We start from the raw sequence: 20,432 nt of genomic DNA on the forward strand, positions 1-20,432 counted from the left end.
ACTACTGGCTATCAAGACAGCGTTAGAGGAATGGAGGTACCTGCTGGAAGGTGCCTCGCACCCCATCTTGATATTCACAGATCACAAAAATCTGGAATACCTGAGGACCGCCAAGCGTTTACGCCCACGACAGGCGAGATGGGCATTATTCTTTTCAAGATTTAATTTCCATATCACGTACAGGCATGGATCAAAAAATACAAAGCCAGATGCGTTATCACGCATGTACGAGGACGCCAAGGAGATCCCAGCGCCTGACACTATCCTGTCTTCGGGAAACTTCTTGGCACTTCAGACGGACCTTCGTTCCAAGATAATGGAGGCTTCCACAACCGTATCAACCCCAGTTGGGGTGCCCCTCCAGAACAAGGGGGGACTCCTATGGAAGGAAGATCGGATTATGGTGCCGGAGGAAGCCCGAACCCTGGTCTTGGGACATTGCCACGACCACCCGATGGCAGGGCACTTTGGCCCAGATAAGACCCTAGAGCTTCTCCGACGCTCCTTCTGGTGGCCGGACATGGCTAAAGATTGTAAGGGCTATGTAAGATCCTGTATCACCTGCCAGAAGAACAAACCATCAAGGAACAAAGTTTGGGGTCTGCTGCGGCCTTTACCGATTCCTGAACGACCTTGGTAAAGAATCTCGCTGGATTTTATAGTCAAGCTTCCACCATCACTAGACCACACGGCAATCCTTGTGGTCGTGGACCGTTTATCCAAGATGGCCCACTTCATTCCATTGAAGAAGACTCCATCGGCAGCCGAGCTGCACGAGTATTCATTCGAGAGGTTGTAAGACTGCATGGGGTTCCCGAAGACATTGTCTCGGACCGAGGGGTCCAGTGTACTTCGAGATTTTGGAGTGCATTATGCAAAGCACTGGACATCAAATTGTCCCTTTCCTCTGCGTTCCACCCTCAGACTAACGGACAGACCGAAAGGACCAATCAGACCCTGGAGCAATACTTGCGATGCTACACATCTTTTGCTCAGGATGACTGGATGCCACTTCTACCCTTGGCGGAATTCGCGTACAACAACGCTTGCCATTCAGCAACGGGGCAGTCCCCGTTCTTTTCCAATTATGGGTTTCATCCTGTCTTCCTCCCGGATTTGGTCTCGGAATGCCCAGTTCCAGCAACACAAGACGCATTAACGTTTTTTTTCCTCGAACAACAAAAAACTACAAGAGGCCATCAGTCGGGCTCAAGAGGACTACAAGAAGGCATTCAACAGGAAACGAAGAGGAGATCTGGTGTTGCGGCCCGGGGAGAAGGTTTGGTTGGCTACATCCAATTTAAAGATGCTTTGCCCTTCAAAGAAATTGGGACCTAAATTTATAGCCCCTTTTACGTTAAGCGGATGGTCAACGAGGTGGCTTACGAACTTGTCCTCCCTGACACACTCAAGATCCACCCGGTCTTCCATGTGTCCCTGCTGAAACCAGTGATCCCAGATGCCTTCCCAAAATGAGAATCCAGACCTCCGGAGGCCATAACTGTCAAAGGAGAAGAAGAATTTGAGGTAGAAACAATCCTGAAGTGCCGAAGGAGGGGGGGCCAGACCCAATTCCTAATCAAATGGAAGGGCTATAGCCCTGAGGACAATTCTTGGGAACCAGCCCATAATGTCCATGCACCCAGACTTGTCCAGAGGTTTCTTCGTGATCACCCGTGGTGGAGAGATCGGGTGAGCATCCGGAGGTTGCCCGTAGGGGGGGGGGGGCAATGTCAGGGATCTCCGCGATCTCCGCAGCGATGGTCCTGGCGCAGGCGCAGTGCGCCGCCCTGTGCAGGGACACGGGCACTAGGTCCGGGCCGGCCGCGGCGTTCGAGTTCACGCATGCGTAGTAGAAGCCACGGCCGCCCGCTGGGCACCAATGGCAGTGCAGGGCGCGATATTTAAACGGCCCTGAGCTGTCATTCAGTGCCTTCTGGTCCTACCTGTATTCCTGAACCTGCGCCTTGTGAGTTATTGACCCGGATTGTACCTGACCTTGCCATATTCTCCTGTCCTGACCCTTGCTTTGTCTGACCTCTCTCCTGGATGCCCCCTATCGGATCTGACCTGCTATTGCTGACCTGGCGTGTGACCCGACTATTCTCTGCCCGCTGCCTTGTACCGCATTGTCCTCTCTGTTACCGACCCGGCCTGTCTGACCTTGCTATTGCTCAACCATCCATCCATCCCTCGCAGTGGGGTCTTCAGACCTCCTCATATCAGACTCTTTCCCGTGGGGGCCCTTGGCGTATACCACTACCACTGACGGACATACCCAGTAGCCATGACCTGGTCTCGGGGTGCTCCAAGCACTCTGGGACTTAGATTCCGTGCGCTGGGGACGCCTATTCAGTGGAGTGCTAGCGCCGGGCGGTCCCTTACAGTACCAGAAGGCCATGACTGAGTCTAGAGGAGGGCCTTCCCCGCTTGAGGAAATCTGCAGGCACCTGTCTAATTTGACACAGGCCGTATCGGCCCTGCAGGACAGATGTTTACAGATTGAAAATCAGTTCCAGACCTGCACTATATCTGTTCCTGCCCCACAGGCCGCGGTTCCCGCACCCCCGGCCGTAGCGGCCCATGTACCAGCTTCAGGGGCTTCCGCACCACTTCCTGCGGCTGAACCCCGAGTACCCGTACCAGAGCGCTTCCACGGGGACCGCACACGCTTCAGGTCGTTCCGTAAGTCCTGCCTTCTTTATTTTGAATTGCAACCGCGGACCTTTTTGATTGAATCCGTGAAGGTGGGGTTTGTCATCTCCCTCCTGCAGGGTGAACCCCAAGACTGGGCCCACCGACTACGGGGAAAGAATGACCCTCACCTAAGTTCGGTTGACAGTTTTTTTGACGCGATGGCTATCTTATACGATGACCCACAGCGGGCAGCCTCGGCTGAAGCCACTTTGTACACGCTTCGGCAAGGCCGACGAGCGGCAGATGAATATGCTGTTGCTGACCTGGCGTGTGACCCGACTATTCTCTGCCCGCTGCCCTGTACCGCACCGTCCTCTCTGTTACCGACCCGGCCTGTCTGACCTTGCTATTGCTCAACCATCCATCCCTCGCAGTGGGGTCTTCAGACCTCCTCATATCAGACTCTTTCCCGTGGGAGCCCTCGGTGTATACCACTACCACTGACGGACATACCCAGTAGCCATGACCTGGTCTCGGGGTGCTCCAAGTCCATCCCCACCAACAGGGGCCCTGGTGAACAAGCACTCTGGGACTTAGATTCCGTGCGCTGGGGACGCCTATTCAGTGGAGTGCTAGTGGTACCGCCGGACTGTCCCTTACAACATCGTTAATAAAATGTTGGAATGTGGCTGGGGCATTGCATAGGCCGAAGGGCGTGACCCAGTACTCGAAGTGCCCGAATCTGGTATGGAAGTCTGTCTTCCACTTGTCTCCCTCCCTAATGCGGACTAAATTGTAAGCCCCCCTTAAATCCAATTTAGTGAAGATGGACGCTGACCTTAGTCTCTGGAATAACTCCAGTACCAGGGGAAGCGGGTAGCGGTTCTTCACCGTAATCTTATTTAACTCCCTGTAATCCACACAGGGCCTTAGGGACTTATCTTTCTTTTCTATGAAGAAAATCCCAGCCCCGGCCAGTGACGTGGAAGGGCAGATGAACCCTTTCTGGAGGTTTTCGTCAATATATTCCCTCAGTACCCCCAGCTCCCGCTCAGACAGAGGGAATATTTGCCCAAAGGGAACCTCAGAACCCAGAAGCAAGTCGATGGGGCAGTCATAGGTCCAGTGTGGGGGAAGGTTGTCTGCTCCTCACTTACTGAATACGTCGAGGTAGCTGTGGTAGGCCGGGGGAATGACTTGAGTCAGTTCTGCGTCTGTGTCCATGCACAATAGGGAACGCGATGCTAAGGGAACCTGAGGACAGCAATGTTCCTGACAGTAGGGGGACCTGAACTGAATTGAGCCAGTTTTCCAATTAATCTGGGGGTCGTGTGCCCGTAACCAAGGAAACCCCAGAATAATTGAAAACAGAGGGGATGCGATGGCATCCAGACGGAGGATCTCCCGATGGTGGCCAGCCACTGTAGCACAAAGAGGTGGGGTCACCCGGTCTACCACCCCTGACTTAATACGGGACCCATCGGCTAAAAAGATGTTTAACTCACACTCCCTGGTTTGTAGGGGGATCTGTTGCTGTGCTGCAAAATCTAGATCTACGAAGCAGCTACAGGCTCTGGAATCAATGATTGCCGTCGCTGACACGGTCCTTCCGGGGAGCTGGAAAGAGATAGGCACTGCTAAGTAATTAGAATTATTAAGATAGGTGGGAGATGCGGCAGAAAACACAGAGGCACACTTACTTAATTTCACTGGGCAGGAACGTACCACATGACCTGCTTCCCCACAATACAGGCAGAGATTGTTGAGCCGGCGTCTCTGGTGTTCCTCAAACGTCAATAAAGGACGGGTTAATCCCACTTGCATGTGTTCAGGCGTGTCGACCATCTCCAAGTACCGATTTCCAGCAAGCGAAGTGGACTGGTCTGGGACGCGGGGTAACACCCATGTAGGCCTCTGACCCTGGCTGGACATTTCCATCCTGCGTTCCCGCAACCGGCGGTCGATCTGTATAGCCAGAATTATTAGGTCCTACAATGTAGCTGGTATGCCTACTCTGGTTGTTCGTCCTTAAGCGACTCAGACAATCCCACGCGGAACTGATGTCGCAGGGCCGCATCATTCCACTGCGTGTTCCCCATCCAGCGTCTGAACTCAGCAGCATACTCTTCCGCTGCCCGGCGACCTTGTCGGAGTGCTTGTAGGGCCGATTCGGCTGACGCTGCCCGCTGCGGGTCATCATATAGCAACGCCATTGCTTCAAAAAAAGTCGATACTGTATCTAGCTGTGGTTGATGGGCCTCCAGTAGTCGGTGGGCCCAGGCCTGGAGTTCATCTTGTAACAGAGATATAACGAACCCCACTTTCACAGATTTCGTAGAGAAGGTTCGCGGCTGTAAGCTAAAGTAGAGCTAGCAGGCATTGCAGAAGGCCCTGAATTTTGCTCGATCCCCACTGAACCCTTCTGGTATTGGCACGCGAGGTTCAGGTGGAGGCATGGAGACCACCACTCCAGCAGGCGATTCTGGGGAACCTCCAGCCTAGGATGAGGGACCCGAATCCTGCGGTGCAGAAGCTGACGTAGTTAGTGTCTGAATTCGCCTCTCCAAATGTGTGTAACCCTCCTGCAGAGTTTTTACCACCTGGGTTAGCGCCACCAAGTGTTGGCATATGTCCTCCAACGGGGATGGTAATCTTCCAGGCTCCGTCATCTGGCCACTTGGTACTGTCAGCCACCGCCTGGCGATATCTCTAGCTGCCCACAGCGCGGGGTTCCTCAGTTCGCGGGGTCTAAGTCTCAATCTGCTTGTTCACCAGGGCCCCTGATGGTGGGGATGGACTTGGAGCAGACTGAGACCAGGTTGCGACCCCTGAGTACGTCCGGCTATGGTATAGTCAAAATTAAAGGGAAATCCTTCTGCGCTTAATGGACGTAAACTTAATTATTTTAGCTGCTGTCACTCAACTCTTTACCCACCGAGTGTAATCACATTTAAAATTATATAGTGAAGCGCTTTAAATTACAAGTGCAAAAAAAACCTTAAATCATATCAGCATCATGTGCAATAACATTTCCTCCCAGCAGGGGGAGTAAAAATCAGTTTTTAAAATTAACACAAACCTCTATTGAGAAATAACATACACAGTGATATGCCTATAAAATATATATGTGTTCAACACAAGCTAAAAGTGCATATGTTACAAATGCAAACTGATAGACAAACCACAAATAAGTGATTATCACACTCAATATGATCATTACTATTCTTATATATCCATGTGAAAAAATACTAAAAACAAGTGAACACCATAATTAAAAATATAAGTATAAATACTTTCCTTCAAAGTACAACAGAATAATAGTAAGAGCAAAACAAATCCGTGCATCACACTTAAAACGGTTGCTCTATTTATTAATAAAACAGACAATCACTAGTGCAAAACAGTCCATGCAAGTGCAACTAAGTGTGCTGCTCACAAAACGTGATCCACTTCTAGTGTGTATGGTATCCTCCAAATGGCAGCAATGCCCGCTCACCTCCCCTCCTAGACCCACACAGGGCCAAACAGCAATTTCCACCTAGGTGGTATCTCCTCACTTGGCAATCTCCTCCTTCCCGGATATCTTCTCACTTATCTCCACTCCCCGATATATAGTGAATACAAAAAACTTTCCATAGTGTAGTAATTTTATTATAACATGAAAAGATAAATAAAGTATTGCACTCACATTGTAGAATTTTCATACAGGCCTTTTTACCACATCCTCTGGGTAATCGTGTATATTACAGGGGGAATCCAAGATGGCCGCGGCGTCCGGACACGCGTCACCGGAAGTGACGTACCAACCGACGCACCTCGTGACTTCCTCAGGGTTATAAGGTATACTTATATTTTTAATTATGGTGTTCACTTGTTTTTAGTATTTTTTCACATGTAAAGAATAGTAATGATCATATTGAGTGTGATAATCACTTATTTGTGGTTTGTCTATCGGTTTGCATTTGTAACATATGCACTTTTAGTTTGTGTTGAACACATATACAGTGATCCCTCATTTTTCGCTGTTAATGGGGACCAGAACCTTCCGCGAAAGCTGAAAAACCGCAAAGTAGTATTTGCCCCCAGGAATGTATGCGAGACAGTCAACATCATGGACAAGACTGGCGAGATACAACAAGAGAAGATGCTAGGTGAGGCTGCAATGATGCGCAGACAATCAACTCACAGGGATAAATCCAGTCGTACTCTTATTGGTCGATGTCACACTGGAAACCAATCACGCGCCTTTATGAAAGCCCGTGGTATGTACAGTACAGTACTCTGAGTCAACTCATCTCTTTGGTTAACATGCAGGGATCCTTCTCTCTCGTGCATCAACATGAAACAACGCTCCTTTCCACAATGTGGCTGCTGACCCGCGAAGCACTGAAGCCGCAAAACATGAAGCGCGAAGTGGCGAGGGAACACTGTATATTTTATAGGCATATCACTGTGTATGTTATTTCTCAATAGAGGTTTGTGTTAATTTTAAAAACTGATTTTTACTCCCCCTGCTGGGAGGAAATGTTATTGCACATGATGCTGATATGATTTAAGGTTTTTTTTGCACTTGTAATTTAAAGCGCTTCACTATATAATTTTAAATACGGCTATGGTAGAGGGTACCGTCAGAGGTGTGCAAGGAATAGGGCCTGATGTGAAGAGGCTGGCAGGCCTGGCAGCAGGGACTGATCCATGCGGGATGGATGGATGGACGGACACAGTAAGGTATGGCATACTCAGGCGGACCAGGTCGGTAACATGCGGGCAGCGAGGTACCAGAGGAGCAGACAGAGAATGGTCAGGTCAAGCCAAGTTCAGCAACGGAAGATCAATCGTAAGGGGCAGGCAGGAGAGTGGTCAGGACGAGCCAGGGATCAAGCAGGAGACAGTCAGCAGGGTCAGGATCAAATAAACAGTGCAAAATTAGACTTCTAAATCCACTCATAAAAAATTATTATTATATAAAGTGTATAAATTAATAGTGCATATCCTTAATTATATTGTTATCAAACACCAAAAGTCCATGTGTGATCAGAAAATTCCAAATAAGCTATTTATTTGGAATTTTCTGATCACACATGGACTTTTGGTGTTTGATAACAATATAATTAAGGATATGCACTATTAATTTATACACTTTATATAATAATAATTTTTTATGAGTGGATTTAGAAGTCTAATTTTGCGCTGTTTATTTGTATTTTCTATGGTTTGTGTTTTCACAATTTGCACAGCAGCAGTTTAGATTTAGATTTAGATTGTGTAGTTTTTGGCGCAGGACTAAGTCTTATTATTCTTTTAGGGTCAGGATCAAGCAGAGTTCGGCAACAGGGAAGCTTCACTAACAGAACACAGGAACAGATTAATAAGGCTACGTTCACACTAGCGTTGTGTGCAGGCGGCAGAGAGGCGTTTGGGAAGCGTTTTTACCACTTCCCAAATGCCTCTGCCAATTCTGCACATTACAGCACATGGTGCTGTTCTAACGGGAGTGTTTGCGTCGCGTTGCGGCAAAACGGACGCCTCTGGTCAAGTCAGGAGGCGTTGAAGCCTCCTATTCTCGTCTATGGTGCCCGGCCGGCGTTTGCGGTGCAGTTGCGGGGCGTTTGCGGAGCGGTAACACCACTCAAACTGCATTATAGGCATTTGTGGGGCGGTATTAACGCTCGGCAAACGCCTAGCAACCGCCACTAAACCGCGCATGCGGCGTTTGCGGAGCATTTCCCGAGCGTTAAAAAAAGCTCCGCAAACGCCGGACCAACGCTTGCAAAACGCTATAGGGGCGTTTGGCAAGCGTTTGTAAAACAGCCAAGTGTGAACGAGCCCTAAGGCCAAACGGCAATGTACATCCCTCCCGGCTCGTTTAAATAGCGTGCCCTGAGCTGTCATTGGTGCCAGGCGTGTGTCCGCGATCGCAAGTGCGCATGCGCGGCCGTCGCTGTTGCCGCGATCGCCCAGGTCCTGCCGCTAGCCGGCTAGTGCGCATCGGTGTTCTGCGCATGCGCCACCCAGCGTATCGCCGCGAAGCCCTGGGTCCCTGACATACAGGCTTCCTCGGGTACCACGATCTGTTCTTCCTTCCACAAAAGTCCTTCCTGGGTGGACTTGGCATTCCTAAGGAGGCAGTTTGCAACTTGGACCGCAGTTCGGATTGGAGGGCAAGAAAATTTCCTGTAGACAAAATGGTGTCTGGCTTAGGCACCTCTTCAGGGTCCTCGAACATGCGCGAGAGCGCATCAGGTTTTGTGTTTTTGGATCCAGGTCTATAGGTTATGTGGAACACGAACCTTGAAAAGAATAGTGCCTATCTGGCCTGGCATGGTCTCAGGCACTTAGCCATCCTCAAATATTCTACATTTTTGTGATCCGTGAAAATTAAGATCGGGTGCGTAGCCCCCTCCGATATCATAGTTTCTCTCTGCTGATGTGAGCTTCCTAGAGAAGAAGGCTACTGGGTGCATGATTTCCTTGATGCCCCTTCTTTGGGACAGGACCGCCCCCACTGCGTTCTCAGATGCGTTCACCTCCAGTATATAGGGTAAGGAGGAATCCAGGTGGCTTAGGATAGGAGCTGCGGTAAATAATTTCTTCAAGGATTCGAATGCTACCTGTGCTTCAGGTGTCCACCAGAAGCAAACCCCCTGCTTGGTGAGTTGGCTAATGGGGGACACCAGACCGGAAAAATTCTTGATGAACTTCCTATAGAAGTTAGCGAAGCCAATGAACCGTTGGATACCCTTTTTATCGGTGGGTACTGGCAACTCCAAGATTGCAGACACCTTCTGAGGGTCCATGGCAACTCCCGTGGTGGAGATGATTAGCCCCGAGAAAGAAATGCTGTGTTGTTCAAAGCTACATTTGTCTGCCTTGGCATATAGCCCATGTTGGCGTAGTCGTTCCAACATGCTCCTGACATGACCTCTATGTACCTCCAGCGAAGAGGAGAAAATCAAGATATCGTCTAAGTAGACGACGACAAAGATATCTAAATAATCCCTGAACACATCATTTATAAAATGTGGCCGGTGCGTTGCATAGCCCGAAGGGCATGACCAGGTACTCGAAGTGCCCGAATCTGGTGCGGAATGCTGTCTTCCATTCATCTCCTTCCCTTATGCGGACTAAATTATAAGCACCTCTCAAATCCAACTTAGTAAAAACAGATGCCGACTTCAGCCTTTGAAATAGCTCAGGGACTAAAGGAAGCGAGTAGCGATTTTTCACCGTTACCTTGTTTAGTTCCCGATAGTCTACGCAGGGCCTTAGGGACTTGTCTTTTTTTTCCACAAAAAAGATTCCAGCTCCAGCTGGTGACGTGGAAGGGCGAATGAAACACTTTTGGAGGTTCTCATCTATGTATTCCTTTAATACACCCAGCTCTCGCTTGGATAAAGGGAATATTCGCCCGAAAGGGATCTCAGATCCCGGGAGGAGGCCGTATGGTACTGTTATGCACCGCCCGGCGGTACCTCTAGTGATCCACAGAACATGATTACCCAGGACGCGGAGTCTAAGCCCCAATATGCTTATTCACCAGGGCCCCGGATGGTGGGGATGGACTTGGAGCAGACCGAGACCAGGTTGCGACCCCTGAGTGCACCCAACTGTGGCAGAGGGGACCGCCGGAGGTATGTAATAGAAGAGAGCCTGATGTGAAGAGGCTGGCAGGCCTGGGCAGGGGGACTGGATCTGTGCAGGATGGATGGATGGATAACAGTACAGGTATAGCGTAGTCAGACGGGCCAGGTCAGTCACAGTGGAGTCAGGATGGTACAGAGCAGCGGGCAGAGAATAGTCAGGTCACAAGCCAGGTTCAGCAACAGGAGGTCAAGCAATCAGGAGTAGGCAGAAGAGTAGTAAAACGAGCCAGAGGTCAGGGCAGGAGAAGTCAACAGGAACCAGGATCAAGCAGGGTCGGCAACAAGGGATATCTCTCAGGAACAGATCAGCAAGGAACAAGGAACAAAGACCATACGGCAACTTGAGTCTGCACAGGGCTGGTTTAAATAGCGTGCCCTGCGCTGTCATTGGTGCCAGGCACGTGTCCGCGATTGCGAGTGCGCATGCACGGCCACCGCAGTTGCCTATGTCCTAGTGCCCGCCGGCTAATGCGCCTCGGCGTTCTGCGCATGCGCCGACCTGTGCGCCGCCACGATTCTTGACAGAAGGGAGGTGGGACTCACATCACTCAGTCAGAAGCAGAGCTGTCGGCTGCTCTGTGTTCAGTTTCCCGCCCACACATCCTCTGAAGCTGCACAGACTGGAGTGTGGGTGGGCACAGGGGGAGGCAGAGCAGATCCAGCCTCTCTCCCCTCTTCTCCTATTGGTGCGGAGGATGGAGGAAGGGGCTGGGCACTGAAAAGGACACAGCAGCGGTGGGGTGGAGAGGAGGGGCCAGGAAGAAAACAGAACGATCGGGAATGTTCTATTCAGCAGTGGGGGCAGTGACAAGCAGCGATCTCTTGTATGGCTTTCAATGAAGCAGCTGGAAGCCGCAACTCCTCCTCTCCCTCCTGTGGCTTCCAGCTGCTTCATTGAAAGCCATACAGGAGATCGCTGCTCATCACTGCCCCCACCGCCACCGCTCCCAAACACCCCTAGTCTGGGCACTGCCCCCACCTTATTTTCACTTGCGCCCCCCCCTTCTCCCCTTATCTACGCCCCTGGTTTCAAGAATGGAAATGTTTGCTTGAAACTAGGATGTGTCTGTATGTAGTAATAAATGGCCTAAAATCCTTTAAAAATAATCCATCCCACTATCTAATGGACCTGTAGTCTATTTTTCATGAAACAGTTTCTTATAGTGTTTTCTGTCTCCTTGCAACATCCTCCACTATAGGGGCGGACTGAAAACTCAAAGCCTGTCTCCTGTCTTTTTGCACACTACACTCTTTTTGTAAATGGGCAGCGGTACCATGTACCCCATACTCATTCACATAGGGGGGGCTGGGATCTGGGAGCCTCCTTGCTAAAGGGGGCTTCCAGATTCCGATAAGCCCCCACAAGGTGCTTTGGGGGGATGCTCAGTTGTCCCCCCCATTCTTGACCTGCCGGGCTGCATGCTCAGATAAGGGTCTGGTATTGATTTTGGGGGGGACCCCACGCCATTTTAAATAAAAATTTTGGCGTGAGGGTTCCGCTCAAAAGCCATACCAGACCCGAAGGGCTTGGTATGGATAGGAGGGGGGACCCCACATCGTTTTTTAAATTATTTTTTTAATTGCCGGCAATTCTTTCTTTTACTTTCAGTCAGTGGGGAACCCCGCTGACAGCTGAAACATTAACACATAGTTTTCACTACTAAAATACCGCGTGACTTGATAAAATAACTCATGTTGTATTTTAGTAGTGTTTTTTGGTGAATTAAAATTTTAATTTTTTTTTAAAATGCTATGCGGTATCCTACCTCATACTCGGATGCGGTAATATACCGCTTAGTGATTTTGGTGCGACAATCTCCGGACATCATTGGTTTTAATAGGGGTGTTCTCTCGGAAAAGATATCCCTCAATGCGGATGACACACTGTTATATTTGGGCGATACTTCCACATCCTTAGATACTGTTATGACCCTTATTGAACATTTTGGTCGCTTTTCAGGCTTTAAAATGAATTGGCATAAATCAGTGTTGATGCCCGTGGATCCTGTGGACCTCCCTCTCCCAGCCCTTGCATAGTACATACAAGTAGTGTCTACATTTAAGTATTTGGGGGTGGTAGTCTCTCCTGATCCTAGACAGTACATTTTTCTCAAACCTTTACCTCTACTCCATCAGCATAAATTGAAGTGGAACAGTTGGTACAAGCTCCCTCTGTCTGTGGTGGGTAGGGTCAATCTAATTAAAATGATTTGGGCCCCGCAACTTCTTTATATTTTCCATAATTCTCCCATATGGATTCCTAAGAAATGGTTTTATCGTATAGAGACCCAGTTTAGGAGTCTCATTTGGGAAAAAAACAGATGGCTAGGATAAAATTGTCCACGTTGCAATATGGCAAGGAGTCAGGGGGGCTGGTGGTTCCTGAGCCTAGACTATATTTCCTGGCAGCCCAATTGCAGCAACTGGTTGGTTGGGATTCATCTGATAATAATGATCACATTATAAGTCTAATTTCCCTTCCTGATTCCACCATTTCGGCTCTCTCTCATCTTGAGATGGCTCTACCGGTCCTTCCATCCACGGCTCCAACCGTGGACATTCTGACACGCGTATGGAGAGTGGTAAAAACATCCTTTCACATTACCGGGTTTCTCTCCAGTACCCCCTTGTGGAACAATCCGCAATATTGAGAACTAGCTAAACTGGAGGTTTTTCAAGAATAGAGGGATCGAGGCCTGAAATATATATCTCAGCTGTACTCAGGGGTGACCCTAAAGTCCTTTTCACAACTGCAAACAGAATTTACATTTACACACAAGCAATTTTACTGATATCTTCAGCTACGCCATGCGGTACAGGCCCAGTCTCTGCTCTCCAATCTCACATTGACATACTCAATTTTTCTTAAGGATGTAACTCAGGCAACCCATAAGAAGGGCATGATTTCCCGTATCTACTCCCAGCTGTTGACCATGGTACAGGATCCTGCTAGTCTCCGGGGTAGGGTGCAGTGGTCTCGAGATATTGGAGAGCTTGCTGGAGATGTCTGGGATGCTGCCCTGGAATCTGTTCTGGTGATTTCTTTTTATCCCTCTCATAAATTGTCTCAATTGGTTATTCTCCATCGAGCGTATAGGACCCCTGTGCAACTGTACCGGTGGGGCAGGCGAGATTCTCCTAACTGCCCGAGGTGTAGGGTCCAGCAGGGAGATTTCATTCACATGCTCTGGCATTGCCCAAAGCTGCATAGATATTGGCATGAGGTTCTCCAGTTTATTTCCCTAGTATCATAATATACTGTTCCCCAGGATCCCTTGAAATGTCTGCTGGGGGGCACTGGACCAAGAACTGTTCAACTAGGAGTGTATATTATGATATCTAGACTTTTATATCTGGCTAGGAAATTGATTGCAAGGTACTGGTTATCGTCAGCTCCGCCGACTAGTAAGCCATGGATAGTTTATGTTAATTTGTTACTCCCACGGGAATAACTCACATACAAACCACACAATGCTTATCGTAATTTCCGGCTGGTGTAGCAGGGTTGGCTAGATACACCTGGGCTCGCCTCTCCTCAATTATTAGCAGATCGGCTCTTGCAGGTATGATATTTTATATCGGGCATGTAGCTCCACTTCTCCCCTTTGGGGAGATCATGTGTATTCACAGTTTTCTCTGATGAGATGTCTCGGGTGAACCAGTTGGTTTTTTTTTACTGATGGTTTACTTTTGGCTTTGTTCCTTTCCCCCATTTATGTTTACATCTGGACGAGGAGAAATACAAGGTAAAAGGAAAAAGTAAGGTATTGTCAAGATGGCTTTGGATGCTTGTGTTCTCTGTTTTGATTGGTCAATACTTTTATTATTCTGTCTGTTACAGGATCTGCGTATCCATATTGTTCTTTTTATGTATAATTCTGTTGGTGCAGTAATATTATTGAAGATTCTGTACGAACTGTTCCATTTTTTTCATTGTCTTGACAATAAAAGTTGTTTGGATTTAAAAAAAAAGATACCGCTTAGTGAATTGTGCCCAGTGAACCCCTGCTCCGTTAGCTTCCAAATCTCCCCCTCCCCTTTTCCCCCCTCACTTTAGTTTGCTTGGATTGTGCACTGCATATTGGTTGTAGCTATGTGCACTGCTCTTTGCACAAGACAAATCCCATAGTCCTTCACTCATCTCTGGAGCTAGCAAATGATGGTGGCTATGTCCATTCATACAGTGGGACTATGGATAACAAACATAGCCACTCTCTAACAGGCAGGGCCAGGACAAGGGGTGGGCAAGGAGGAGAGCCCCCTAAGTACTTTTACAAAGCTGGCTATACACGATACAATTCGATTGTACAATCTCTGTACGATCTCCTTTAGATTTACCAAAACTATATAATTGGAGGACACACCTATCTATCTAATCACTCTGTATCCAGTTAGGCAGGCCCTTGCACTACATAGTTCATTGTAGATCTAAAGGAGATTGTACAATCAAATTATGTAGGGTATGGTGAGCTTTACAGACTTCTCCTGTTTTTATTAATGGTATATTGGTATAGCTGGAGCATGGAGTGTGCGGATTGGGGAATCAAGTAATTTTCTTTCATTCAACCTCCTGACTGAAAAAAAAATTAATGGCTTGCTTAAGTCTATTGTTTTTCAAAAGAATAAGCTGTCCTGCAGATGCAGCAGTTAGAGTGTTGAGAAAAAAACATATACCAGTGATAGGGGTGCTTGCAATGATCAGCTTTTAGTTGTGTAAAACCTTTAACTCAAATGGAAAAAACTGTTTGCTGTAACTGCTTATAATGTATAAGCTGGGGTTAGGCTTCAATTTGTTAGTACATCTAAATCTGCTAGTACATCTAACTCTCCCGCCAGACTGAAAATGTTGCTGTCCAAATGTGTCTCTGTTGCACCCTCATCCAGAGTGGAGGCACTCTAATACAGGAGACATGTTACTGACCAGGTGAAAACAGAAGTAAAAAGCCTAAAATAAGAAAATGTGCAGTCATCATATTTAATGATTGGTAAGCTGCAATATATTACATTTTTGGTTTTGGGTTTATTTCTGCGGATGACTTCTAGGGGTAGGATCCCCAAAGCTTGCACATAATAAAGGGGAAGGGGTGCAGTTTGGCATCTTTCCCAGGAAGCTGGATGACCTTGTCTCGGTACTGCTAACAGGAAATCTGATCATAGAAGTAAAAAAGGAAGGTAAATTTATCTCAGCTGAAAGGTATGTCTGCATAATCACTCACTTGCAGGCGTTCTGAAAACTTTCCAAAGTATTTGTAAGCAGCTGTCCATATCTTGTGACTCTTCTGATCCCATCTCTATTTACAGTTTTCTTCTAGAAACAAAGAATAATATTACAAAATCAAAATTATTTTTAACAGTAAAAAAACCAATTGTCACAGCAGAACTGGCAAAGAGGCCATGTACTTTTCAAGTGCAGTTGCACTCCACAAGGGAATTTGTTTCAGAGCTTAGTAAATTAGGGGAAGCTCTGCTGACTTCCATCACCCAATCATGTGCAATCAAAAATGCTGTTCTTTTTTTCTTGCATGTGATTGGGTATTCTTTGCAAAGCGAAACTTCACCTCACTTACTAAGCTCTGGAGCAAATTCCCTTGCAGAGTAAAACTGCACATGAAAAAATGCACAATCTATTTGCCTTAGGTAAATCAACCCCCTTATTTTTCAAATGTAAACAGAATGTTAACACTATGCATTGTCAGTACCCACCATGTGAAATTCTTTGTACACAATAGTATATTACTGGTTGCATGTTAAAAAATGATTTTTACTTCACTATTCATTTGCGTTAATTTGTTCATTCTAATACTGCTATACATGTATTATTCTGTTTGCATACAGTGTTCATGTATTTTATACAACAACTACATCAGTATTCAGTAGAGATATAATCTTAAACCAGTAGATAGCAATGTTTGTAAGTTTGTAGCTGCATCTATGGTACTGTATACTCTAGGTCTTTTCTCTGCAATAAAGTTTCCTGTTTCCTTCTTGCAGTGAAGCAGAAAAGCACATGTGGACTGTTCCATAGGGCTATATAAAAAAAATTCTAACAGGTTATGGGTCCAGTTTCCCAGTCAGCCTACTACAGCAAATAAGTGCAAGGTACAGCAACAGAAAGAAGACTGCAACAGAATAAAAGAAAATGGCCAGTAACACAGTTGCAACAAAGCTTTAATTTGCAAATCTGACAAAACAGAACTACCAGTCTTGGAAATTCAAGATGAAAATGATGCTAATAAGAGAAGGTACATGGAAATGTATAAATAAAGTTAGGCCAGAACACCCTTCAGATGAATGGATAGATAAAGTTCCTAAAGCTCAGCACACAATCTCTTAGCTTAGAAGATGATCAAATCATACATACAGTTGCAAGAAAAAGTATGTGAACCCCTTGGGATTACGTGGAGGTTTGCATGAATTGGGCATAAAATGTGCTCTGAATGTCATCTAAGTCACAACAATAGAAGAACACAGTCTGCTGAACATAATACTACACAAACATTAGATGTTGCCATAGTTAAATTGCACATAAACATTCACAGTGCAGGAAGGAAAAAGTATGTGAACCTTTGAACTTAATAACTGGTTGACCCTCCTTTGGCAGCAATAACCTCAACCAAACGTTTCCTGTAGTTGCAGATCAGACCTGCACAACGATCTGGAGTAATTTTGGACCACTCCTCTTCACAAAACTGTTTCAGTGTAGCAATATTCTTGGGATGTCTGGTGTGAATCGCTCTCTTAAGGTCATGCCACAGCATTTCAATCGGGTTGAGGTCAGGACTCTGACTGGGCCATTCCAAAAGGCGTATTCTGTGCTGTTGCAGCCATTGTTTTGTCGAATTACTTGTATGCTTTGGGTCATTGTCCTGTTGCATCATCCATCCTCTGCGGAGCTTCAGTTGGCGGAAAGATGGTCGTACGTTTTCCTGCAAAATGTCTTGATAAACTCTGGAATTCATTTTCCCATCAATGACAACAATCCGTCCAGGCCCTGAGGCAGCAAAGCAGCCCCAAACCATGATGCTCCCTCCGCCATGTTTTACAGTGGGGATGAGGTTTTGATGTTGGTGTGCTGTGCCTTTTTTTCTCCACACATAGTGCTGTGTGTTCTTCCCAAACAACTCAATCTTGGTTTCATCTGTCCACAGTATATTTTGCCAGTAGTGCTGTGGAACATCCAGGTGCTCTTTTGCAAACTTCAAACGTGCTGCAATATTCTTTTTGGACAGCAATGGCTTCCTCCGTGGTGTCCTCCCATGTACTCCATTCTTGTTTAACATTTTCCTTATTGTAGATGTGCCAACAAAAATGTTAGCATGTGCCAGAGATTTCTGTAGGTCTTTAGCTGACACTCTGGGATTCTTCTTTACCTCATGCAGCATTCTGCGCTGTGCTCTTGCAGTCATTTTTACAGGATGACCATGCCTAGGGAGAGTAGCAACAGTGCTAAACTTTCTCCATTTGTAGACAGTCTGTCTTACCATGGACACATGAACATCAAGGCTTTTGGAGATACTTTTGTAACCCTTTCCAGCTTCATGCAAGTCAACAATTCTTGATCGTAGGTCTTCTGAGAGCTCTTTTCTGCGAGGCATGGTTCACATCAGACAGTGCTTCTTGAAACCAGTAAACCCAAAACAGGTGTGTGTTTTTTAAGGGCAGGACAGCTGTCAGCAACACATCCAATATCATCACACTAATTGGAGTCAAGGTTGGCTCACTCCTGGCTCCAATTAGCTCTGGGAGAAGTCATTAAGCTAGGGCCTCACATACTTTTTCCTCCCTGCACTGTGAATGTTTACATGTTATGTGCATTTAAACCATGGCAACATCTAATGTTTGTGTAGTATTATGTTCAGCAGACTGTGTTCTTCTATTGTTGTGACTTAGATGACGTTCAGAGCACATTTTATGCCCAATTCATGCAAAACTCCACGTAATCCCAAGGGGTTCACATACTTTTTCTTGCAACTGTATATGTAAAGTTCTGTTAAAGAAATGTGGGAAGAATTACAAAAGGTGCATGAAAAAGCTAATCTCAGCAATAAACTGTATTTGATTAGAAAGCCATATCAAACCAGGCTGATGAAACACACACCCTGGAAATGGTTGAACACCTGAGAATTACAGGAGAAGAAAGTTTTGAAATGCTTGTCACAGCACTTGATGCACGTCCAGATGAAGAACTGACATTGGAACATGTTAAGGGAAATCTTGTGGATGAACATAAGCATTAAACAGAAAGCACTTATAGTGACAGTGCTTCTGTTGCAGAGTCTACTTTAACCACTTCTTGACCACACTATAGCCAAATGAAGGCCACAGCGCAGTCGTCTCTGTGATCGCTGAGTCCTTTGGACACAGCTAATCACATGAAACGGTAAAGGGCCAATCACAGCAGCCTCTTACCATGTGATCAGCTGTGTCCAATCACAGCTGATCACCGTGTAAATACACTCGGCGGTTATAACCGGCAGCTGTGAAAGGATTAATCTACACTGTAGATTAATCCTTTCTACATCCTAGAAAGGATTAATCTACACTGTTGTAGAAAGGATTAATCTACACTGTAGATTAATCCTTTCTACAACAGCTGGAGGGCAACTGTGGCCCTCCAGCTGTTGTAGAACCAAAAGTCCCATGAGGCATTTCAAAACTGACAGTTACAAGCATAACTCCCAAAGGCAGAGGCATGATGGGACTTGTAGGTCACCAACAGCTGGAGGGCCACAGTTGCCCACCCCTGATCTACACTGATAATCAGGGCACTGATTATCAGTGCCCTGATTATCAGTGTAGCCCCAAAAGTGCCCATCAGTGCTGCCCATGAGTGCCCAACAGTGCTGCCTATCAATGCTCAGCAGTGCTGCCAATCTGTGCCCGTCATTGCTGCCAATCTGTGCCCATTAGTGCAGCCAGTCAGTGTCCTTCAGTGCTGCCTATTAGTGCCCATCATTGCTGCCTCTCATTGCCCATCAGTGCCTCATATCAGTGCAGCCTCATCAGTGCCTCCTCATCAATGCCCACCAGTGCTGCCTCAACAGTGCTGCCTATCAGTGCCCATCAGTGCTGCCTATAACTGCAGCCTCATCAACTCACTTCAGTGAAGAAAAAAAATTACCGGCTTGCAAAATTTTATAAAAGAAACAAAGAAAAACATTTTTTTCCAAATTTTCGGTCTTTTTTTGTTTATAGTGCAAAAAATAAAAAACCCAGTGGTGATTAAATGCCACCTAAAGAAATCTCTATTTGTGTGAAAAAAATAATTAAAATTTCATATGGATACAGTGTTGCATGCGCAATTGTCATTCCAAGTGCAACAGCATTGATAGCTGAAAATTGGCCTGGGCAGGAAGAGGTTAAAAGTGCCCAGTAGGAAAGTGGTTTAAGACAGGAATAAAATCAGTAATATGCAACAAGAAACATATGAATGCTTTGTGTGCAAGAAAGAAAGCCATTTAAAAGCTGATTGCAGAATCTGGAAAAGCTGGAATGCTAAAACAAACTAAACTACAAAAGGCCAAAAGTCTGAAGGAAGAAACTGATTTTTCTTCAGATAATTAATGTTTTTCAATCCAAACATTGCACCTCATCTTTGCAGGCATGGTGTATTGATTCAGCAGTTACAGTCACATGACAAATGATAGAAATGTCTTTGTTCACCTTGACCAGAAAAGAGAAAAAAAACACAGCTAATGGGCAAAACATTGAATCAGAAAGAATAGGAGATGGTTTTCTTTACTGTCTTATTTCCCAGCTTTACCAGAAAAATACCTGTGAAAAATGTACTGTTTGTCCCTGCTTTTGAAATTAATCTTTTGTCAGTGAAGAAGCTCACAAAACAGGGCAATGTAGTTCCAAGATGACAGTTGTGCCAGCACAAAAGGGGATATCTTACTTGCAAAGGCTAAAATTACAGATGAAACTTCAGCTTCAAACTGAGGGAAATTCCACATCAGTGTTACATAAGGATAAGCAACAAAGTGACACAGAATAAGAAATGAACTCAGACAATCCAAATACTCTAACAGAAGAAACCAGGCCACAAGAGGCTTCACCCAGGAAATCCACCAGAAGCAATAAAGGCATCCCAGCAAAACGTCTGTCCTATGTTGCTCACAAAGCAATAAAACCAGAGCCAGATTCATGGGA

General features: G+C 46.3%; 1 protein-coding gene across 1 annotated transcript in view; it reads right to left on the minus strand.

Moving 5' to 3' along the window:
* The window catches only part of MEI1 (meiotic double-stranded break formation protein 1), a 576,193-nt gene that overhangs the window by 342,148 nt on the left and 213,613 nt on the right, over window positions 1-20,432 (minus strand). The window contains exon 14 of the mRNA XM_089687729.1: window positions 15,497-15,588. Coding sequence (XP_089543855.1) covers window positions 15,497-15,588 — 92 coding nt within the window. The remainder of the gene's footprint in view (window positions 1-15,496; window positions 15,589-20,432) is intronic.

This window comes from Staurois parvus, unplaced genomic scaffold (assembly GCF_062004578.1).
Source record: "Staurois parvus isolate SC_StPar_1 unplaced genomic scaffold, SC_StPar_1.0 ptg000436l, whole genome shotgun sequence".
Taxonomy (NCBI): Eukaryota; Metazoa; Chordata; class Amphibia; order Anura; family Ranidae; genus Staurois; species Staurois parvus.